The 25279-nt window shown below is 42.6% G+C and overlaps 1 protein-coding gene across 3 annotated transcripts in view; it reads right to left on the bottom strand.

The window, feature by feature from the left end:
• The window catches only part of rragd (ras-related GTP binding D), a 70068-nt gene that overhangs the window by 29731 nt on the left and 15058 nt on the right, over window positions 1–25279 (bottom strand). For all 3 annotated transcript variants that reach the window (XR_005698413.1, XM_040049150.1, XM_040049149.1), the window contains exons 3-4: window positions 12387–12586; window positions 5559–5673 (exon numbers count right to left, since the gene is read on the bottom strand). Coding sequence is in view for 2 of the 3 variants with exons in the window: in XM_040049150.1 (XP_039905084.1) it covers window positions 5559–5673; window positions 12387–12586 (315 nt within the window). In the remaining variant the exon portion in view is untranslated. The remainder of the gene's footprint in view (window positions 1–5558; window positions 5674–12386; window positions 12587–25279) is intronic.

The following is a 25279-nucleotide window of genomic DNA, read 5'->3' as shown; positions in this document are numbered from 1 at the left end:
GAAATGTGTGGTGGTGCGTGTGGTGACGTGTGTGAGAGTCCAGTCTTATAGTGACGTGTTTGGGAGAGTCCAGTCCTACACCTGGTTCAGGCCCCGAATAGCCTGGGGGAAGAAGCTCCTCCTCATTCTCTCTGTTTTGGCCTTAAGGGAGCGGAAGCGCTTCCCAGACCTCAACAGTGAGAAGAGTCCATTGTTGGGATGGGAGAGGTCCATCATAATCTTCCTAGCTTTGGACTTGCACCGCTTGGTGTAGATGGACAGCAGGTCAGGGAGCTCTGATTGAATGATGCGTTCTGCCGAGCGCACCACTCTTTGCAGATCTGGTCTGTCCTGCTTGGTGCTGTTCCCAAACCAGGTGCAGATGTTTGCCGTCAGGACGCTCTCGATGGTGCAGGAGTAGAAGTTCTTGAGCACCTTCAGTGGCAGATGGAAGTCTCTAAGTCTTCTGAGGAAGAAGAGACGCTGACGGGCTTTCTTAACCAGGGTGTTGATGTGACAGGACCATGACAGGTCCTGAGTGATGTGGACACCCAGGTATCGGAAACTGTCCACTCTCTCCACTGGCGTGCCACTGATGATGAGGGGTTTGTAATTCCTCGCCTGCTTTGTAGTGAAGTCCACGATCAGCTCCTTAGTCTTGCTGATGTTTAGGAGGAGGTTATTCTCCTGGCACCAGGTCTCCAGGTTCCTAATCTCCTCCAGGTAGGCCGTCTCGATGTTGTCGGAGATCAGGCCCACAACAGCAGTGTCGTCAGCAAACTTGACAATGGAGGTGGTGTCGGATGTGGCTACACAGTCATAAGTGTACAGTGAGTACAGCAGGGGGCTTAAAACACAGCCCTGAGGCACTCCAGTGCTGAGTGAGATGGAGGGGGAGACTTGTTTTCCCACGCTCACTGATTGGGGTCTGTCTGTGAGGAAGTTGAGGATCCACTGACACAGTGATGAGCTGAGTCCTAGATCCGTCAACTTGGTGAAAAGCTTAGAGGGAATTATTGTGTTGAATGCTGAACTGTAGTCCACGAACAGCATCCTAACATAATTCCCTCTGCCAGTGTCCAGGTGACTCAGGGATGTCTTCAGGCCACACTTGAGGCTTCAGGCACGTATTATGAATTGCTGTCTCAATGCCAAATGTATGCTGTCTGCTAATTCCTACTGTATAAAATAGTCTTCTGAAGAGGTGACACTGTTGCCCACAAAATATATATTCCTGACAGTCACAGTTGATAAGGAGATAAAGTTCTCATGAAATTCCATAGGACATTAATGCGATCCATTTTTGGCTCACTTACGAAGTTTGGGGTAGTAATGCAAAAACTACAGTTCTCTAAAATGTATAAAAGGGTTAGGGATCTGATACCATAAAAATTGAAATGGCATGATGTTAAGTCAAATTGTTGAATATTGTCATTGTGTTTCTTAAATCTGGGTCTCTCTCTCTCTCTCTCTCTCTCACACACACACACACACACACACACACACACACACACACACACACACACACACACACACGTTCCTGCACATGCATACAGGTGCACACACATACATACACATTGTGCCTTGTTTTAGAACCATTGGGGGGGTTTACAGTGGAAGGTGCTTGTGTTGTGCTGTGATGTGTATTGTAACTGTCATGGGAATAAATAGCTGCGATGAGGGCTACTCTTTGAAGGATGTGGGCTAGAGACAGGTGATGAGCATTGCTCCACTGCCTGGTTCTGACTAAAACTAAATAATAACTTTTCATTACAATGATATTGCAAGAAAACAGCCTTACTGGGTAATTTTTGGCCCACTTTTCTCCAAACTATTTCTCTAGGCTAAATGATGGATTTTCTAAAAGTGTGATACACCATTTCCTCTCCAGCTTACGAGTTATCTGCTTTAAGGTGCGTGTTTGAGAGTTATACCAGGAGTCAAGTACTTCTGATTTCAGGCGTTAGTTTTCACAGGAGCTACAGTATCCAGAGTCGTACGTAGTGAAGAGTCAAATATATTAACAAGATGATCGACCTTTGTTGTGGTAGCGTTCAGGTAGCTGCTCTGCTCTGTGTTGGTACAGGGCATTGAAGATGATAACAGTGGGTGGATTATATTCTTAAACTTAGTTACAGCGCTTTCAGAAAGACATCTACTGTGATAAAGTCTACTCTCCACTGCTGTGTAATCAATTATTGTAAATGTAAATGTTATCAGGAAATGATCAGACAGGAGAGGGTTTTCAGGAAACACTGTTAAATGTTCAGTTTCTATGCCATATGTTAACACAAGATCTAGAGTGTGATTAAAGTGGAGGGTGGGTTCTTTTACATTTTGAGAGAAGCCAACTGAGTCTAATAACAGATTAAATGCCATGTTGAGGCTGTCATTTTTAGCATCTACATGGATGTTAAAGTCAGCCACAATAATTATTTTATCTGAGATGAGAACTAAATCAGATAAAAAGTCTGAGAAATTTGGGAGGGGACCAGGAGTGACATTACAGACAGAAGAGTGAAAAGAATTATCAAAAATGTTGCCTCTGATCCAAGGAGCACTTGTGGACAGTTACAGGAAGACCTGAAATCAGCAGTTACAATTGTAAAATAATTATAGAAAACAATAAGTAATGCACTCAACTGCCATGGCCTGTATGCATACTCATCACACAAGACCCCCACTGCTGAATAAAAAACATAAAAAAGCATGTTTAAAGTTTGCTGAAATACATTTAGACAAGCCTGTGAAATACTGGGGGAATATAGTCTGGTCAGATGAGACCAAAATTGAACTCTTTGGATACTATAATAATACATGACACTATGTTTGGAGGTCAAAAGGCACTGCATATCAACCCAAGAACACTATACCAACAGTGAAGTTTAGAGGTGGGAATATCATGGTGTGGGGCCATTTTGCAACATATGGCAGTGTGTACTTCAAGAAGAATAAATGGAAAAAATGTACCGAGACATTCTTGATACAAATCTGCTGCCCTCTACCATGATGATGAAGATGAAACAAGGTTGGATGTTTCAGCAAGACGATGATACCAAACGCACAGCCAAAGAAACTCTCTGTAGGTTTCAGAGAAAGAAAGTAAAGCTGCTAGAATATCCCAGAAAATGGCCAGGCCTGACCTGAAAGTTCATAGATGGGTTCCAAAGAACCTTGAGGATTTGAAGACTGTTTGTGTGGAAGAATAGGCAAAAAAATAACCAACCAAGCCTTTTGTACAAAGTTCAATGATTTATCCATGTGTCAATTCTAATTATTACACATATTTTATGGACATCTGTGGTTTGATTTCTTTGCATGTGTGGATTGGATAGGTTATTAGAGACATCTGGTGACAATTTCTTGTCAATAGCACCCTTAGAAATATATTTACTTAGAAAGTTGGTGACATGCTCAATACTTATTTAACCTGCTAAAACATTTAGATCGCAAACAGACAGCAGTCAACCAGGTAATAACCACTATTGGTAAATACCTGGAAAGGGAAGAAACTCATTCTGTGCTACATATGAGTTCAGATCAAGAGTAACTGTCACATGGGCACATAGCCAGTCTAGGAGTAAGAATTCTGGCTGGTTTATAGAGGATCAAATACTAATTTTATTCAATAACTTACTGTTTTTTTATACATTTATTTGACGGCAGGGTAAACAGACAACATGTGAGTTTGTCTTTTTAGCCAAAAATCTTAATGGGATGACATGAATATTTGATCCTTATACACACAGAAATACCCCATGATGTCCAGTGAAGACCCCGTGTAATGTTGGAAGTAAGACTTACTTTCATTCAGTTTGTCAGATCTGACATTTACTTATCTCTGTGTGCAGGCCTATTCACAGTGTGCAGCTTTTCTCAGCTGCTAGAGATATTATCATCCCGCAGATATCACAGACGTTTTCAAAGCTTACACACTCTGGGATTTTAAGCAAATCAAAGAAAATAGATTTTTATCAACTCCAACAATAATACTACATTTTGTTTCAAGTGCTCAAGACAAAATGCTTGGAAATTAATAATGCTTAAATCCCTAAAATAAATAAATAAATAAATAAATAAATAAATAAAAACACAGACAAAAACCTTCATCTGTCCTCATTCTGGATTTGGGTATTAATGAAGCTGCAGAAAGATGTTTTGAAGTTGTGTAATGTCATAATAGAATATATATCTTACCAGGAAAAGCTGTATAAACCCTACTTTAGAGCTGAAAGTTTATGCTCTCCCCCGTTCGAGGACATTGGTTTAACCCAGTAGTATTACCTGTGCTAACTAATATAGCAAAGGCAGAAAGATTTATCTAAGGTGAACTGTTCATTCTACACATAGATATTTATATTCCGATGCATCTCCCAGGACCTCAGAGAAGTCCCAACCTCATTTGGCAGAATGACAATTAGGCCAAAGATCCAGCTAAGTCCATAAATAGCAATACTGAGACACAAAAAGCACAATGCTGCAATTACTTTTCAGTTTTAACTTAGATTGGATGAAAACTCATGAATGAAAGAACTGAGCTGTGAATAGCTCAACAATAACCACTGATACAGCAAGTAATGATTTTTGACTCTTTAATATCCTCCTAAAAACAGAGGAAAAAATAATTTTCCCATTGAACTTTTTTTTTATAATTCCCTTCCTCTTTAGAGCAAAAAGAGCCCAAATAACACATCAAATATCAGTGGAAAGCCCGAGATGTCCTCTTAGTATTTAGCTCAAATAAGTCCAAAGACTTTTTTTTTCTTTAAACGGTCCATTACAGAGGAGATAAATGAATAGGTTGGTTCTCAGCAGGATATGCCATCGTACACTGAGGTTGACCTTATACATTCCTACCATCTAGTGGCTGTTGTAAAGCACAAAAAGGCATGCACATAAAAATTTAGTTACTTCAATCAGAAAAGCACACATTAGCTTTGTACAGAGGGTTGACCTAAACATTTAGTAAGTTAGTAAGTAAAATGTATTTATATAGCACTTTTCACAGATAAAAATCACAAAGTGCTCCACAATAAAACCAGAATTATAAATAAAATAATATAAAATAATGACAAAATTAATTAAAAGCTGGTTTGTATAAAAATGTCTTCAGCTGCTTTTTAAAGGGGTCAGTGGAGTCTAGACAGCATAAAGACAACAGAAGACAGTTCCACAGCCTTGGTGCCAGTGCCTGAAAAGCCTGAACCCCACGTGTTTTGAACCTAGGACGTGGGACTAACAGTAACCTCTGACCTGAAGACCCAAGTCTAAGACCTATGAAGCATGAGGTTTCAACAGGTCAGAGATGTACTGGGGAGCTTCACCACGAAGAGCTCTAAAAGTTACGACTAAAATTTTAAAATGAACCCTAAAATTTACTGGCAACCAATGAAGAGAAGCCAGAACTGGAGTAATGTGTGACCTCTTGTTTGTGCCAGTTAAAAGTCTGCACAGTCTGAAGGCGATCCAGAGCTGATTTGCTGAGACAAGTAAAAAGACCATTACAATATTCCAGTTGCATGCTGTTTACTCAGTGATGCTGTAAGTGTGTTTGTGTGCAAGAAAAGCGAACTACTCACAGATATAAAGATGTTTAGCAGATTTTCCAGCGTTGGCAGCTGTGGGATGAGCTTTTGGACCACTTTGCTGAAGGCCTCAAATATGGAGTGGTCATATATGCTGGTTAAATAAAAGCTGCAGGGTTAGAAAGAGAAATATGAATCAGAACTGGGTTTTTTTTAACCATTAATAAAAAGACAGCAGTTTAGAGTTTTCAAATCTAGGAAAGGAGGCAGAGCCTTCAGCTGTATGGCCCTCTACTATGGAAGCAGCTCTTAGTTTGAAAAGACAGTAGGGAGACAGACACCTTCTTTACTTTTAGGATTAGGCTTAAAACGTTTTTATTTTGATAAAGGATACAGTTAGTCAGGTGACCCTTAACCCTCCCTTAGTTATGCTACAAAAGGCTTAAGCTGTTGGGGGCTTCCTATAATGCACTTAGTGTTCTTCACTCACTTATATTTAGTCTGTGTGTTTATATACCACTTGAGTTTATTTCTGTGAGGGGTTTCCTATTGAAAAGAAGTTTGTCTTTCCCACTGTCGCCAAGTGCTTACACATAGGGGGTCATATCAATGTTGGGATTTCTTTCTAATATTGTATTCTTTACCTTACAATATAAACCACCTTGAGGTGAGTGTTTTCATATAAAATTGAGTCAAACTGAACCGAATCAAAAGAGTTTCAAGATCCAATAATTGCAGTTTCTGCAATTTAAAAAGAAGCTGGTAACAACCCATCCAATCAACACATGCAAAGAAATCAAACCATATATGTCCATAAACTAAGTTATGTGTAATAATGAGGCGGAAACCTTAATGAAATGTATTTAAGACTTCCTAAAAAAGCCTTTGTTGGTGATAGCTTCAAGTAAACTAGTTGTATGCATTGCGCAGGTATGATTTTGCCCCATTCTTCTATACAATCAGTCTTCAAATCCTGAAGGTTCTGTAGGCCTCTTCTATGAAATTTGAGCTTTAGCTGTTTGCCAGAGATTTTCAGCTACATTCAGGTTAGGCTGGCCATTGGTTGGGCCACTCTCTGAAACCTATAGATTTTCCTTGGCTGTGTTTGGGATCATTGTCTTGCTGAAACGTCCACCCTCATTTCATCTTCATCATACTGCAGATGGCAGCAGATTTCTATCACTGTTCCAGGGCCAGTCTGTCAGTGAATACTATTATTCCTGTCAAACAATCTTTTTGTAGGTTCAGTGGTTCACTGCAGTGCCTGGTAAAGATACCATTTAACATTGCTTTCTTGCCAAGTTATCAGTTATGTGTAGACAAAACATTAATTTATACCTGGAGTTAGAAGATGTTTTGTGCTTGAATGATTCATATGTCAGTGTTAGGAGGTTTAACAAAAAAACATTCCTCTAAAAATGGGTGGATACACAGGGTTTCCAACTGCTTGTGTTCTGGTTCTATTCCTATATAAAAGGCATTGAAAAGCACCTGTTGTGGAAGTTTTCCATTAAGTAAAGCCTACAGACAAGCGGTGAGCGGTAGCTAACATTCTTTAATCAAAACAAAGAACAGACAACCAAGCTTGATGGAGAGCCTGCATGATCGCGGGACAGACGGTCAGCAGAGTCTCCCTGAGCCTAGCATGGCTCTCAGTTAAATACCTTCTCCAGGAACAAAAGGCAGTACACAGCTGTTTCACACCTTAAGGTTCACACTGCTTTGCTACTAGGACTGGGCGATATATCGAGTTTTTAAAAAAGATCTATATATTTTTATACGAGCTATAAGATGTGACAATATCGTTCATATCGATACAGTATATGTTACGTTATAATTATACTTGTGGAGCCGCAAGTTTGCCTCTCTTTCGTCCACTTTTGTCTCTACGCAACGTTACTGGGCCTCGCCTCACCTTCACTGAACACAACTCCCCCTCCCCCATAGATTCACCTGCAGGCAACAACAAGATGGACACGGCAAATCTCCGTTAACGAGTTACCGCGGATCGCCCCGTGCGTGGGGCTGGACGGCGTCAACGTGTTAGCGAGCTAACCGCGCTAACGACATGCAGGGGCTGCACGGCCTAAAATCCTTTTATTTTCTCAAAAATCGACAGTGCGCCTTATGTATGAATTCTGGTTGTGCTTACTGACCGCGAACCGATTTTATGTGGTACACGGCGCTCAGCAATCTGTCAAAAAATGTTTTAATAATAATAATAATAATAATGGATTGGATTTATATAGCGCTTTTCAAGGCACCCAAAGCGCTTTACAATGCCACTATTCATTCACTCTCACATTCACACACTGGTGGAGGCAAGCTACAGTTGTAGCCACAGCTGCCCTGGGGCAGACTGACAGAAGCGAGGCTGCCATATCGCGCCATCGGCCCCTCTGGCCAACACCAGTAGGCAAGTAGGGTAAAGTGTCTTGCCCAAGGACACAACGACCAGGACAGAGAGCCCGGGGATCGAACCGGCGACCTTCCGGTTACAGATGCGATTCCCAACCCCCTGAGCCACGGTCGCCCAAACAATGGTACGACTTTGCTAAGCTACGGAGCTGCACTGCTTGATGGATTGTTGGAGCATTACGACTACCGTGGTCTGGAGCCTCGCGGAGCAATACGTACTGTGCTTCAACGTAATATTACCGTATTGTGTGTGTATAAGGACCATAAATGGCACCTATTAAGAGACATGGTTACGGAGCGGATTTCAAACTCCAGGCTGTCAGTCACCCAGTAGAACTTGGGAATAGAGCAGCTCTGAAATCTGTCTGTCTTTGTTATTATGCTCAGCATCTTTTAGTTTACATTTTGACTCCACAATTGTGAGCTTTTTGTTATGCACAAAAACAACATTGTTTGTTTTTGTGCATAACAGATGTACCTGTGTGACATCTGGGACACAGCTTTGACTAAGAACTCTTTTTGTTCTTACCTAAAATATCGAGATATATATCGTATATTGCCATCCAGCTAAAAAATATCAAGATATGAATTTTGGGTCATATTGCCCAGTCCTACTTGCTACCTCCCAGAGTCGTCGAAGAGACAAAAGATTCTTCCTGTGGAGTTGTCTGCTTCCCCCCAACTTTCTTACCGGACCCCCCACCATCTGTCTAACTGCATAAGTGTGAGACATGCTAAAATTCAGTGGCACTAAGGCATTATACAATAAAATAATGTGAATAATACATAAATACAAGAAATTCTTATACACACCATTGTCACATTGCAGTTAAATATACTTGCTACACTAACTATGGCGGAATATGTCTAATATGGAGGAATTTCTGAATTTACAAATCTGAGGTTGTGGATAGACTGAAACTCCTGGACCCTGACATCTCCACTGAGAAGGAATTGAATGGCGTATGAGACACATTCAAAAGCATACTATAAATAATTGACTTCTCTTTGAACTGGAAGACAGTGGCATTGCCACAACAGAGGAAAAAGTCTTAAACTAGGAAAAACCTCTCTATTTGGATGCTAGGGAGGATTTAGATGCTGTGAGTCTTGCTTGCTCTGAGGAGAGATTCATTATGGCAGCATACTGTCACTGAGAGAAAAGCTGAACTATCGATAATTTCTACAAGACAGTGCTGGATTTTTTTGTAGAGTTTCTGAAGTTTACTATATTGCAGTGGTTCCCAAAGTGGGGGGCGCACAGCCATTGCAGGGGGCCGTGGTATGAATAAAAAAAAAAAGACAAATAGTAGTGGTAGCTGCTTCTACACTGCTAGAATAATGGACAGGTTTTTGACAGGGCTCCCACACAAACACAAAGTGGAAGATGAAGCATCGCCAAATATGCTTCCAAACCAACTTCCTTCCAAGCCAAAGACTAGAAAATATAATGAAGCACATCTTGCCTTTGGCTTCACCTGCACAACAATGGGTAATGAAGGCACAAAGTTTTCTTTGTTAAGATGATCCCACACTGCCTGATGATGAGTTTCAGGCTCTGAGTAGACCAATCCATGACTGATAAAGTTCCACTGTGTGTTTTTCTATCTGGGTATGCTTTTACTGCATTGGCAGTGTGTTTGAGATCACCGTCACGCTGAAAAATGAAGCTGTTATCACTTAGATGCTTTGAAGATGATGTAGCATTGTGGATCAACATCTGATGGAACTTTTCTGTGTTCATAGTTCCATAATTATTGAAAAGATCCCCAACACCACTGGCTGAAATGCAGCTCCACAACAGAGGGCCCACTGTCTTTTAGGGCATTTTTATAAACCTGTAGTTTGTTTACTCTGGTCTGAAACAGTTAAGTTGTAAACTTGTAGCTTTTCCCTGTAATTCAGTTGATTTTCACACAGAAAAATCCAATTGAACTCCAAACAAACTGTAAGGAGTCTAAATTTCACCTGGACACCAGCTCTTTTACCTCTCCTCCTCCGTGATTTGCGTGGACCCAAAAGGGTGCTGTTGGCGACATCTGGCAAAAATCCAGACACCAGTGGCGGAGGAGGGAAGAAGCCATTGTATGAAGGAGCGATATCCAGGCCCACCATAGAGGAGCGAATAGATAGTAGTGTCAGACGATCATAGACTAAGGCAGGCAATACATCAGAGACAAAAACGGAGAGCAGGACAGTCAGAAACAGCAGCATAACAGAGCGAGGGAAACTGCAGCCAGCAGCAGCAAGGCCGAACACAGGCGCCATCATCAGCAGAGCCAGAGACCACAACCCGCCACATACCCCACTGCCCAACTTAGGCCAGGGACACAACCAGATGAGCTTACTCCCTCACCCCCACGAGCAGGAGAGGAAATCAGCCACGACTATCTGCACCCCTCGCCTATGGACCAACTTGAACTTAAATAGCCAGAGAGCCAAATACCACTGAGTGACCCAGGCATCGGTATTCTTCATGCGGTGGAGCCATTGCAGGGGGCATGGTCGGAACAGAGGATGAATGAGCATCCCAGGAGGCAATAACGAAGAGGGTCGACTGCCTGCAAGATTGCTAGACCGTTCTTCTCCACTGTGCTGTATCAGGACTTCCTCTTCTGGCTGACGAACACAATAGGGTGGTCGATCCCACTTACCTGCTGTGACAAAACGGCCCCCAGCCCTCTGTTCAAGGCATCCATCAGCAGAATGAAAGGGAGGGAGGGAAAGTTAGGAGCATGGGGCAGGGGTTCCCCAAAGAGAGCATGCCTGGCACCGCGCCATTCACTGGACCAAATCTAGGACACCCTTTCAGGCAAGGTCAGTTAAAGGGCTTGTTTTTTCCGTGAAGTCAAGCGCAAACTGGAGGTAGTAAAATGGTAAATGGCCTGTATTTGTATAGTGCTTTACTTAGTCCCTATGGACCCCAACGCGCTTTACACTACATTCAGTCATCCACCCATTCACACACTGGTGACGGCAAGCTGCATTGTAGCCACAGCTGCCCTGGGGCGCACCGACAGAAGCTGCTGGACACTGGCGCCACTGGGCCCTCTGACCACCACCAGTAGGCAACGGGTGAAGTGTTTTGCCCAAGGACACAACACCCGAGACTGTCGGAGCCGGGGCTCGAACCGGCAACCTTCCAATTACAAGACGAACTGCCAACTCTTGAGCCACAATCGCCCCGTAGTAGTCAGCCTCCCCCAAGAACTGCCTAACCTAAGCGGGCAGCATGTGATGGGTGCTGTCTTATCTGTTTGGGGGTACACTAGGTTCGTTTGGACGGTGGGAGACAGACTTTTTGAGGTTGGCTATGACTCCAGCACCGTAGCCACTCAACTAAATATCATCCGCCCAGATGTCGCTGTTGATCATCAAGTAAGCAGCAGTATATGCAGCATGTGGATGCAAGAGCCAGTCCATGAGGTTATGGAAGGTGGCTGTGGTTCTGAACAAGCCAAGCGGAAGTGTGACAAAATGCTACAAACCGTACATAGTGGAGAAGGCAGTTTTTTCTTAGATTCAGGGTGGCAACATTAAATTTCATTTTTAGATGGGTTTTAGACCTTCCTCACGGTTTTCTTTAATTACATCCATACCGTATTGACTACCTGGTCAGTCCAGGACTACCTGCCTGATGCCCTCAAAACTGAGGAAGGAAGAAGTAGATCACTACCCGAGCCTCCCCGAAAGCAGAGGCAACAGGCCGAGTGACCATTTTTCTTCCAAGCCACAAGTACACTTCCAGCGTGGCTTAGAAGACTTCCAGGATTATGCGTGGGTCATCTCCCTCCTGATGGGAGTTGTGACAGTGAAAGTTGAGTTCGTTGCAAGAATACTTTCATTCCTATACAAATCTAATGGACCTCGGTCAACACTCTGCTATTGAGATTATGTTTTCAGTCACTCTTTTCAGATCATTACAGTTTCAGAAAGGAGGATTATCTAGGATATCACTAGCTAATGACTAGTGATTAACAAATTGTTAGAAGCATGCAGTTTTACAGCCAAACTCATGACGCCAAAATTGCAACTTACTTCTGATTTAACCCTTTTAGCACTTAAATGCACCTCTCCATTGATTAGTGAGCAATAATCGAAACAGCAAGGTGTTTTGCTTTACCAACATGTAATATGTCACAGATTTACATAAACATCGTCAGCACAAAATGACCGTTAATTAATTCTGTGGCTTTTAAATATGTACACAACAACTGAACTAATATACAAAAAAGAAAAGATTGAAAGTTGAAAGAGGTGTTTAAAAGGGGAAAGAACTATTAATTAACTGAATTGAATCATGAGTGAACAAGTACCCAATAATGCAGCCAATATCCAAATATTTTATGAAAGACCTTCAAAAAAGTACTGTTGCTTAATACCACTTTTTAAACAAATATATGCATATAATTAATCCAAACCTCAAACTCAAAATCCCTTTATAAGCTTTAGTTGACGCACAACCTTAGATGTATCTGCTCCAGTCCTGCATCTGTGAGGTCAGTGTTGGTTCGTTTGTGGATATCCCTCTGCTTCTCGATCTTGTGGTCATCAGACAAGCCATCCACTTTGTGAATGAACACTTCAAAGCTGATATCTGGGTTTACTTTGTAAGCCCTGGTCACTGTGAGATGCAGTCTACTCAGAGCTTCCACATAGTCATCCTGTCATGAAAAAGAGAAATTCCTTTTAGTCTAAGCTCTTACAGACTGTTCATCAAAAAGCAAGAAGTAGACTAAATTTTAACTTCATTTTAAACCCCTTGAACTAAGAATGACACTTCAATCCCAGTAGTTGAAAAAGGCAAGTCCTCTACCAAAATAAAACAAACAGCCCCAATAAACAAGAATTTAGAACACAAAATGTTTTTTACTTGAGCTAAACACTGCACCAGCATTACAGCCGAATTGGATTTTCTTGTTTCTTAGTACAGGGATGCCTCAATTTTGCAAAGGTTAAGTATCTAGGAATCTAGGAAAAAAAGCAAGATATATGACTGCCACGGTGGGCTGTGCGTGTATGTGTGCGCGCGTGTGCATGCGCCTTAAGTCCTCCCACCTTGCCACACCCCCATTTATATTCCCCTTCTCCTTTTCTCTCCTACTGATCTCCATGAACTAACTTCAAGCCATCACACAAACATGTCAGTTAAAGCCCATCCACAAAAGTCTGTTAAAAAAATCACCATTAAAACTTAAGTATTAAAAATGATTTAGGGTTCATCATAGCACAGAAACAGAACTAGTGAAGGTTACTAATGATCAATGTTCCCTCTAATTTTTCATGTGTCTGAGCGAACACAAAAACTCCCTGAGCGTCCCTTGGACCACTGTGAGCAACAGCAGACGTGTGCACTGTGGTCACGCCAGCATCGAATGCATCCAAGTTACCTGGTTTATTAAAATAACAAAATTACAGCATTTATGTTAGACTACTTTTAATTAACTGCTTTAGCCCACTTACAATGAAAATTTTAAAAAAATCTTGTTCATGACCTGTGTAGTATGTTAACACTATTGGAAGTAAAAATAACTTGAACTCCAATTTTGAAAACACAACTTTAGCTTTTATAAAGCTCTGACTTGTATTATGAGTCTGTGGTCTGGGAGAGAGTCCTGTAACTATCTGTCTGCAAAATACAGTATATAATGACCAATGTTGGGTAATTAATTATATTGTTACTTCTTCAAAAAAGTAACTGAGTTATGCAAACAACAACGTTTTTTGCAGCTGTTTAGCTAGAAATGCAGCCAAGGCGGGGGTTTTTTGTTGTTGTTTTTTTTACTTTTATTGCCAAAAATAACAAGGCAGTTCACATCAACAACATGACCCGAGACCAAATCTGCAGTATATAATGGTGCGGGATATTCAAAAACTTAATTTAAAAGGAAAAACATATATACACATATACATATACATACATACATACATACATACATACCAATACCTAAGCACAGATGTAACAATGTTAAGGTTTGAGTGTCCTTTCAAGATATTTTATAATTGGTCTCCATTTTTTCTCAAAGGTTGGCACTGTTAGTTGTAGTTGAGCTGTTATCCGTTCCATCGTATAGACATGTCTAGTTTTCAGAAGCCACTGGGCAACTGTGGGTGTTTCTGGTTTGAGACAGTGAATTTTTATAATTTTTCTTTATCTACTTTTAAATAGAAAGGTTTTCAGTGGAGTTCTAAAAAACCTTAATTTAACCTCCCAGTCAAATTCCTTCCACATTTGACTACCAGCCCCTCTGTGGCAGCCACAGCAGACACTCTCCCATGTGACATCATCCAAAATTATATTGAGTTCCATTTCCCATTGTTGTTTTATATGATAGGTATTACCAGACATGTCAATCAGCAGTTTCGGGTAGATCAAAGACACTTGGTTTTAAGGTTTTAAATGATCTTAGATGTAACTGGGACGCCCAAAAGCTCTCAGTCCTGGTGCTACTGGATCTAAGTGCAGCCTTTGATACAGTAGACCACGCTATTCTTTTAAACAGACTAAAACACATGGTGGGCCTCTCTGGTGCTGTACACAACTGGTTCACTTCCTATCTCTCTGACAGAACTTTTATGGTGAGTATGGATACATGCTCCTCTAAGATCCATAAAATGACATGTGGTGTGCCTCAAGGGTCGGTTTTAGGCCCTGTACTTTTTAATTTGTATATGCTCCCTCTCGGCGGTGTCATCAGGAGGCATGGAGTGAACTTCCACAGTTACGCTGATGACACGCAGCTGTACATCTCTGTGTCTCCTGATGACACCAGACCAATGGATGCCCTTTTTAACTGTATTTTAGATATAAGATCTTGGATGGCAGAAAACTTTTTACAGCTTAACCAGGACAAAACTGAAGTTTTAATCGTCGGTCCTGAGGCTCAGAGAGAGAAACTCTTGTCTAAATTAGAGGCATTTTCACTATGTCCTTCGCTACAAGTGAAAAACCTGGGTGTTATTTTTGACTCTGAGCTTGGTTTTATCCCACATATTAAACATGTGACCAAAATTGGATTTTATCATCTAAAAAATATAGCCAGAGTCCGCCCTATTCTCTCTCGGGCCAACACGGAGATGCTGATGCATGCTTTTATTACCAGTCGTATTGATTACTGTAATGCCCTGCTCTCTGGTCTTCCTAAGAAGAATATTTCAACTTTACAACTTTTACAAAACTGCAGCTCGTGTGCTGACGAAGACCAGAGGGCGGGCCCACATTACACCGGTTTTAGAATCGCTGCACTGGCTCCCCGTGTGTTTCAGGATCGATTTTAAAGTTCTTTTATTGGTTTTTAAATGTCTTAATGGTCTTGGGCCTTCTTATCTCTCAGATCTGCTTTTACCATATGAACCCTCGCGGACCCTGAGGTCCTCTGGTACTGGCCTTTTGATTGTCCCTAAAGTCAGGACACATACTCACGGAGAGGCAGCGTTTCAGTGGTATGGTCCTCGTCTGTGGAACAGCCTGCCGGAGGAGCTCAGGGCCGCAGAGAACGTGCATGTTTTTAAGAACAGGCTCAAGACCCACCTTTTTAATTTAGCTTTCACCTAACGTTTATTTATTTTATGCTTATTTATTCTATCCTGTTATTTTATTATTAATTCAGGCTTTACCTAATATCTATTGATTTTATTCTTATCCATTTTTTAATCTTCTTACTCTATTTATATTTATATTGTAACCCGTTCTTATTTATTTTATCATTTTACCCTGTATATAGCCTATTGTGGCATATCTCCAGTGTTTCCTCGGAGGGGGCTCTCTGCACCGGGGCTGTGATCGACCGTGGCTGCTGGGTCTCTGGGGGTCCTCTCAGCCTGGCTGGGGGGCTCCTTTGCCTCCCCCCTGCTGTGTGCCCGGCCTGGAGGCTGCGGTCTGTGACCGGCTCTCGGTGCAGACGGCTCCCTGTGATAGTGTTTCCTCACTTGGCTCATGTGAACCCAGCCCAATTTTTACTCTTTAAGTGTGCGTGTGTGTGGGTGGGGGGGGGAGATATGTGTGTATTCACATCATTTATGTTAATGAGAGTGCGGGGAGTGAGTTGGAGGGTGGGGTGGGCTGCTTTTAACTATGTAAAGCACTTTGTGCTACATTTTTTGTATGAAAAGTGCTTTATAAATAAAGATTGATTGATTGATTGATTGATTGGTTTTTCAATGTACCTGACTTTTCAAGCAGTTTTATAAAATGGTTTTCTAAGCCGATTGGTTCTCTTCTAATATTGTCCCAATCTTTATGCTTTGTAATGTAGTCCATTAACTGTAAGTATCTAAAATGGTCCCCTGGGGATAAAGCATATTTAGCCCTTAGCCGAGCAAAACTTTTAGGAGTATTCTTTTTTTTTTTATGTCTCAAACTTTATTAGATTTTAATATTTAAAAAAAAACAAAAAAAACAAAAAAAACCCCAAAACATAACAGAATGGACATTCCCAGTAACAACAACAGAACAAATTGAGAATCAATGAGAAATAAAAAGTGTAATCCGATCCATTAAATATCAAAAAAGCACCTCACAAAACTGGCGACACGGCGTAACTCGGCTCATAACCGTAGCACGTTGGAGCAGTGTGGTCACGTGATAGAGCGGCTGTGTGTATTTGTAGCCTCGCTACCAAACCAGCATTTCATCTCTGAGGAAGTGATCCCAGAGAGAAGTAAAGCAAGTGTGTAAGTTCATCTCTGAATGTTTGTAAAGTATTCCCACGTTAAGCTTAACAACCGATATATGGAGCGACTGCCTCTCTCTCTCCTGCTGCTAATTCAATCATGAAACTGCTTAATGATCAGCTAATTGGCTTTTCTGTCGTGAGTCCGTCTCTCTTCTTTGCTTTTGGCCCACTTTGCACCAGAAAGAGGAAACCAGCGGCTGAACAACAGCAGCACGTTTAACCTTGATAAGCTGTTGTTAGAATTTATTTAATATTACTTTCTAGACCAGGATCTTTTTCTACGCAGCTGACGGCTGGTAACTGTGCAGGGGCGGATCTAGCAAAGTTTAGCCAGGGGGGCCGATAGGGTATGAACAGGGAAAAGGGGGCACAAAGACATACTTTTCTTTCTTATTCTCATTTAAAATGTCTAGCTTTTAATAAATTATTATTTGAATCTTACACCCAAAGTTTTAATCTTATGTAAAATCCCAACCAAACTTTGTTCTAGTTTAATGCTTATAATACAATTTAACAAACACTGAGAATGGACACAGTACAATAGATCCCCTAAGGGTATGAACTCACCGCTCCACCTTGTGTCAATTTCAGTTTAGAGAAGAAGTCCAAGTTAACCTCCAGAATATGTTAGGATGCCTGGGTCGTTGACCCAGGGTTTTTGAGTTTATTATATTATTTATTATTTCTAGTCTTTGGTTTCTTTGAGTTCTGTCTTATGGTTTATGTCTCTGTCTTCTCTAGTTGCTCTGTCTCCCCTGTCAGCTGTATCCCCTTGTCTAGTTCGCGTCTCTGTGTATCCTAAGTTGCTATATCCCCGTGTCCAGTCAGTGTCTGTGTCTGCCCTGGTCCCACGTCTCTGTTCCCTCTGTTGCAGTGCGTGCGAGTCTGTGTCTTTAGTTCAGTCTGTGTCATGTTTCCTGTTTTATTTTGAAGGTCCTTGTCTGAGGTTAATGTATCTGGTTTCGCTTCCCCTTGTCTCGTTAGGCCTGATTTGCCCCAGCTGTGTTTCCCTCCTGTTACCCATTCCCTGATTGCTCCCTCTGTGTATTTGAGCCCTGTCTTTCTCTGTGTCTGTGTTGCGATCTACTGTTTACCTAGCTGTGTGTTCTGTCAGTCCTCTGGTGTAAGTTTATTTTGATTTTTTCCAGTTATGTTATATTTGAGTTTAACATTAAAGCTGTTTTGAGTTCACATCTGGCTCCGGAGTCTGCACCTTGGGTCCTATTCCTGTCTGCACACAGCCTACACATAACAGAAGATTGCGACCATACTATGGACCCAGCAGACATTGAACTTCAGGAGCGACGCCGAGCAGCCTTTGCCCAGCTGGAGGAGAAACTCCGCTGGAAGCCATGGCTTACCCCTGACGTTGGGCGCATTTTCCATGGCACCCGGCTGGCTCTCGGCGGTCCCCGGAGCTGCCAGAAGTCTCCACCTGTTGCTCCGCTGGCACTCAAGACGCGGCCGCTTCAGTTGGGAGTCCTCCGTGTAGCTTCAGGCGCTCACGCTCCGGCCTCAGCGTCACCGTTCTGTGCACCAGAGGCTCAGTTGCTCACACCGCCAGCTACCTCTGCCCAAAGGAAACGGCGCTCACGTCGCCGTCATATGGACACTTCGGAGCAACCTCTGGTGGTGAGTCAAAAGGACTACACTTTCCAAACTCCACCTGAGCCGTTAAACAGTAAAGACTATGAACTCACCTCAGACACTTTTGGGATTTCTTTTCTCGACGAGGATTTGGATTGGGAGGCCAGTTTTGGTTTGAATCTTCCCGCGCTAGTTCATCACAATAAGCATTCGTCTGAGATTTTTAGTTCGAGGTCTGCTCGTTGGGGTGGGAACAAATTAAAACCTGAGTTTGCCGAGTCTGTTTTTTCTGAGACTGTGAACACTGCTAAACCTAGGACTGTACAGACTGTTAAACGTGGTGAGAAAGGATTGTCACATATTTTTGATGAGCCAGTTTTCAGTGAGCCTGCTCCTTTGCCTTCCGGTGCTCCTCCGCCCAGGGCAGCTGCGGTCCAGCCATCTCCTGCACCTGTATCAGTTCCTCAGGTGAGGGGGGCTAGGGCCCAGTTTGTCCCTGCTCCAGTTTCCAGGCCGGCTGATGCTCCGCTAGTCTCTGCGCCCGTGCCTATTCCGCGGGTGGGGGCGGCTACTGCCCAGCAGGCCCCTGCACCGGTTTCTGTCCTCACTGGAGGCTCAGGTGAGCCCGTCCAGCAGTTTTCCGTAGGCTCGGAAGACATAGCTCAGCTTAGTGCTCATCCACCACCTCACCCACCATTACTACCATCGTTACAACAGTCAATACAACTTAAACTTCTATCCATAGCTCAAACATTAGCTCACCTATCTGTCCAGCAGCCTGTCTCCGCTGGAGGGTCCGAAGGGCCCGTCCAGCAGCCTGTCTCCGCTGGAGGGTCCGAAGGGCCCGTCCAGCAGCCTGTCTCCGCTGGAGGGTCCAAAGGGCCCGTCCAGCAGCCTGTCTCCGCTGGAGGGTCCGAGGGGCCCGTCCAGCAGCCTGCCTCGCCTGCAGCGCCACCATCTGCGGCTCCCACGCCCTGAGCTACGTCGCCGCCGGTGCCTCCTGCCCGGCAGGCCCCCTGGACTCTTTTCTGGGCTCTTGGGCCGTCAGCCTCCGGGCCGGCCCAAGATTTTTTTTTTTTTTTTTTTTTTTTTTTTTTTTTGTTTCTGGCTCCTTGTTTGGTTTGTCTCTGTTGCAGTGCGTGCGAGTCTGTGACTTTAGTTCAGTCTGTGTCATGTTTCCTGTTTTATTTTGAAGGTCCTTGTCTGAGGTTAATGTATCTGGTTTCACTTCCCCTTGTCTCGTTAGGCCTGATTTGCCCCAGCTGTGTTTCCCTCCTGTTACCCATTCCCTGATTGCTCCCTTTGCGTATTTAAGCCCTGTGTTTCTGTGTCTGTGTCGCGATCTACCGTTTACCTAGCTGTGTGTTCTGTCAGTCCTCCGGTGTAAGTTTATTTTGATTTTTTCCAGTTATGTTATATTTGAGTTTAACATTAAAGCTGTTTTGAGTTCACATCTGGCTCCGGAGTCTGCACCTTGGGTCCTATTCCTGTCTGCACACAGCCTACACATAACAGAATAGTCCTTAATACGAAAATAAAACGAGCACCATCATTTTTATCTCTCTCTAAACATAATCAAAACTCAATTAATAAAACCAGGAGCCACGAGCTGTTCCAGTACTTCGGGGTCCAGGACAAAAAAAAAAAAAAAAAAAAAAAAACACAGGAGAATATTACTACCCAGAAAATAAACAGAACCGACAGGTAAAAGAAGAAACAGAACAACAAAAAAAGGACAAAAACAAACAACCAAACAAACCGGTTTTACACCATGGAGTGAATGAAAGTCATTGCTTTTTTATGGTCCTCGAAGCGACGGGATCCCTGAGGAGCTTTCACAACAAGCACTGCTGGATAGAATAAGGAGAAACTAATACGTTTGTTGTGCAGAAGCTTCTTGCACTCATTAACAGTGTTGGTCAAGTTACTTGAAAAAAGTAATCAGTAACTAATTACCGATTACTTCCCCAAAAAAGTAATCCCATTACTTTACTGATTACTTATTTTCAAAAGTAATTAATTACTTAGTTACATTTAAAGACACAATTTACAACCTGAATAGGTGATAAAGTGATAGATCTTTCAGCCCAATTCTACTTTTTCTGCATAATCCATCATACAAAATGTAATCAAATGGAAAAGTCTCTTTTTAAAACTTGTTTTATTAGTTTTAATCTTTTAAGTTTATGCATAAGGGAAAAATTTAATTATATGCAACATTCTCTGACTGGAAGAAATTTGTTTAATATTTAAACTTATTTTCTGCACATTCCAGCACATAAAATATATTTTTTGTGTGTGTTTATACTCACTCTTTCAAATAGATGCAAGTAAAACACAGCAGAAAATAAATAAAGTCACAGACTAGCGGTCCTGTTGCTCTATTTTCACCTGTAAAGCAGGAGTGGCGTAGGCGGAGGTTTACCCTGGTGCAGGTGTGCCGCAGCGGTCAGTTGAAGAATCCGCGAGTTTCTCTGTGAATTTCCCATTACGTGGTAGCGCACTCCCGGTGCTTGCTTGGAAGCTAATGTTTTTGTCACTTTTTATGGAATCAAACTCAAAATAAAGTCAGTACTTCCAAGCTTTAAACGCTGCACGCATAGATACCCACTGCGTTTCTGAATCATGAATAATCCAGGCGGCCATTGATTTTAATTGAGCTGCCCAATAGTACATTCTGAAGTTAGGCAACTTGAGGCCCCCTTTTTCTTTTCCAGACATTAAGATTTTGACTCTGACCCTTGGTCGCTTATTCTGCCAGATAAATTTAGATGTAATGCTTTCTAATAATTTGAATGCAGACTGTGGGATCAAAATGGGTAGATTCTGAAATAGGAATAGTAGGCGTGGAAGAATATTCATCCTTATACATTCAATCCTCCCCATAAAAGTGAGTGGGAGTAGGTTCCATCTGTCCAAGTCCCCCTTAATCTCCTTGAACAACCGATCATAATTGAGTGCAAGTAGCTGATTGGTTTTAGGAGTAATAATTACCCCCAAGTATCTGAAGCCCTGTTTGGAGTGTCTAAAAGATACAAGATGATCTAGCTGTGTGGGCCAGTTGCCAACAATCATTAACGCCTCAGATTTATTTGTATTTATTTTATAACCTGACACTGTACCATAATCTTTAAGGTTGCTCAGAAGGGCCGGGACAGAGGTGACCGGATTCTCTAAAAATAGCAGAATATCATCTGCGAAAAGTGACAGCTTATGTTGTGTATTGGTTTCATCTCTAATTCCTTGTATGAGAGGGTTGGATCTGATCAGTTCAGCTAACGGTTCAATACTAAGAGCAAATAAGGACGGCGATAACACTTCACCCTGTCTAGTGCCATGGCCTAGAGAGAAAAAGTCAGAGCAGTGACCATTAACCCTTACCTGAGACTTGGGATTTTTATATAGTGTTTGGACCCATGAGATAAAAGTCTCATTGAAGCCCATGTGCATGAGAGTCTGTTGCAGGAAGTCCCAATCTACCCGGTCAAAGGCCTTTTCCGCATCCAGGCTCAAGAACATCGATGAGGTATCCCTTTCCTGTGCCATACAGTGGCGTGTCCAGCGGGGTGGCCTGGGGGGGCACAGGCCACCCCCCCAACCAGACTGGCCACCCCAGGTGCCACCCCAAAGGCAAAACAATAAAATTCAATCAAATATCAAATGTCCGATTATGTTTTCACGGTGAAGCTCAGATATCAGAGTGTAAGTGAATGCAGCATCGGCTTCTGCGCTATGCGCATCAAGTTAGCAAAGGTAGGAGAGCCAAGTGCGAAAGGCGGCACTGCAGGAAACAATTTTTCGGTGAAAGAAAATGAGGACAGAATAAATGTCCCGGTAAGTAATATTAAGTTTGTTGAGTTTAGTAAACTTCGGTGAAATTAGAATACCAAAGAAAAAATAACACTTAAAGAATTATTGCAGCCGTCGAATATTTCAGACAGTATGCTACTGAGGGGAGCTAACATAAGAGTTATGCGTTATAAGATATAATCTAAGTCGTAACATTGCTGTATGGAGCTGCAGATTTGGTTGCAGGTTAACATAGCTGGACTGGCCATCGAGCATACCGGGCATATGCCCGGTGACTTATTTTTTATTTATTTTTGTAATGGCATGAACAATGAGAGGTGGTGGATTGGCCAGATGCAGGTCGATGTGTAAAAATAACTCAGTTGTTTGGTGGTGGCTATGGCGGGGCTTCCACAGAGGCCAGCAGGTAGATGAGGGAAGGGGAGGCAGGAGGAGAGCCCCGAGGCAGCCGCCAGTCCGAGTGTCAGGTGAACTGAACTTCAGGTAAGAAGTTATGACCTGGGCCCTGTTTCAGGAAGCCGGTTTAGAAAACTCAGAGTGAAAAACGATACTCAGGGTTGAGTAACCCCGAACTGTCCAACTCGGAATATTCGGTTTCAGAAAGGCTGATAACAATTAGTTCAGTCAACGCGGAGTTGCTTTAACCCCAAGTTAAGCGCGCGCACGAGGATACATAAAGCCCTGATTAGTGGAGCACAGATTAAGCGAGTCACCATGGAGACGGAGGGAAAGAAGGCGCGGTCAATGTATTTTACAGCGCTTGAGGCCGAAATTCTGATGGCAGCATATGCCGATAACATGCAAATTGCGCGGAAAAATGCATGCATGGCAAAACATAGCCGACAGAGTCAATGCGTGAGTGTTAATTTAAACATTGATCTAGGGATTTCCACCCATTTAACACGTTATTTTATTATATTATATTTTATTTTTTATTTTATACATTTTATTTTGTGATGTGATGTGAGCGCAGGTGCAACCCAACAGGCCCCAAACGTTCCTGGCAGCAAGTAAAAATGAAATATAAAAATATAGTCCAAACAGGTAAGGTGTAATTGTATTATGAGCCATAGTGCTTGGTCTGTTTGTCCGATGTAAATCAATTGAAGTTAGAGGCTACATTAATTTTCTTTCTGTAAGCACTTATTGAAATTATCTGAGCACATTACAAGTACATATTTGCTTACTTTGTATGCTCAAATGCGACCCGTTATAGCCAACAGGAAAAAAAAGCGGAGGCCCGAAAAACAGGTGGGGGTCCTCCACCACCACCACTCACAGAGGCTGAGCAGTTGGCTTCCACATTTGTGATAATGTTGGCAGCATCACATATGATCTTCACAGAGCAGAGAACACAAATTAGCATCCATTACTATAATGAAATAATTTGTTAGTTTGAAATGCTACAGGGAACTATGTACCTGTACATTAATGCTGTGGAAAGACTTCCTGTTCACATAGTCTCCTTCATTTACTGAAGGAGCAATGATTGGAATGTGAGTGCCATCTATACAGCCAATCACGCCTGGGAACCGTGAAAATAAATGTAACATTTAAGTAGTAGTTCAAATATCACCACATCATGAATTAAGTTTTGTTCATCCTGATACCTGCAATTTTGTGGAATCCCTCTTTGATAAATGTTGTGGGTCTATGACCGGGGAACACCACAAACGAGTACAGGAGACGTTTCAGTGCAACTGTAACATTCCTGACTGCCCGACAGACGGTAGCCTTGGAAACGTGCTCAGCGTCACCAATATTATACAGAAAGTTCCCGTTTGCAAAAAACCGAAGTGCAATACAAATAATATGTACAGAACTGAGAGAATGTCCGCGATGTGTCACATGAGCAATATTAGGCCTGAGGATGTTATTCAAATAAATTATACAGTGGGGCAAAAAAGTATTTAGTCAGCCACCGATTGTGCAAGTTCCCCCACTTAAAATGATGACAGAGGTCAGTAATTTGCACCAGAGGTACACTTCAACTGTGAGAGACAGAATGTGAAAAAAAAATCCATGAATCCACATGGTAGGATTTGTAAAGAATTTATTCGTAAATCAGGGTGGAAAATAAGTATTTGGTCAATAACGAAAATACAACTCAATACTTTGTAACATAACCTTTGTTGGCAATAACAGAGGTCAAACGTTTACTATAGGTCTTTACCAGGTTTGCACACACAGTAGCTGGTATTTTGGCCCATTCCTCCATGCAGATCTTCTCGAGAGCAGTGATGTTTTGGGGCTGTCGCCGAGCAACACGGACTTTCAACTCCCGCCACAGATTTTCTATGGGGTTGAGGTCTGGAGACTGGCTAGGCCACTCCAGGACTTTCAAATGCTTCTTACGGAGCCACTCCTTTGTTGCCCGGGCGGTGTGTTTTGGATCATTGTCATGTTGGAAGACCCAGCCTCGTTTCATCTTCAAAGTTCTCACTGATGGAAGGAGGTTTTGGCTCAAAATCTCACGATACATGGCCCCATTTATTCTGTCCTTAACACGGATCAGTCGTCCTGTCCCCTTGGCAGAAAAAACAGCCCCATAGCATGATGTTTCCACCCCCATGCTTCACAGTAGGTATGGTGTTCTTGGGATGCAACTCAGTATTCTTCGTCCTCCAAACACGACGAGTTGAGTTTATACCAAAAAGTTCTACTTTGGTTTCATCTGACCACATGACATTCTCCCAATCCTCTGCTGTATCATCCATGTGCTCTCTGGCAAACTTCAGACGGGCCTGGACATGCACTGGCTTCAGCAGCGGAACACGTCTGGCACTGCGGGATTTGATTCCCTGCCGTTGTAGTGTGTTACTGATGGTGACCTTTGTTACTTTGGTCCCAGCTCTCTGCAGGTCATTCACCAGGTCCCCCCGTGTGGTTCTGGGATCTTTGCTCACCGTTCTCATGATCATTTTGACCCCACGGGATGAGATCTTGCGTGGAGCCCCAGATCGAGGGAGATTATCAGTGGTCTTGTATGTCTTCCATTTTCTGATGATTGCTCCCACAGTTGATTTTTTCACACCAAGCTGCTTGCCTATTGTAGATTCACTCTTCCCAGTCTGGTGCAGGTCTACAATACTTTTCCTGGTGTCCTTCGAAAGCTCTTTGGTCTTGGCCATGGCGGAGTTTGGAGTCTGACTGTTTGAGGCTGTGGACAGGTGTCTTTTATACAGATGATGAGTTCAAACAGGTGCCATTCATACAGGTAACGAGTGGGGGACAGAAAAGCTTCTTACAGAAGACGTTACAGGTCTGTGAGAGCCAGAGATTTTC

The sequence above is a fragment of the Simochromis diagramma genome, unplaced genomic scaffold (genome assembly GCF_900408965.1).
Source record: "Simochromis diagramma unplaced genomic scaffold, fSimDia1.1 OVJJ01000426.1, whole genome shotgun sequence".
In the NCBI taxonomy this organism is placed as follows: Eukaryota; Metazoa; Chordata; class Actinopteri; order Cichliformes; family Cichlidae; genus Simochromis; species Simochromis diagramma.
The sequence above is the reverse complement of the archived record's forward strand: the minus strand, read 5'-3'. Positions and strand labels throughout refer to the sequence as shown.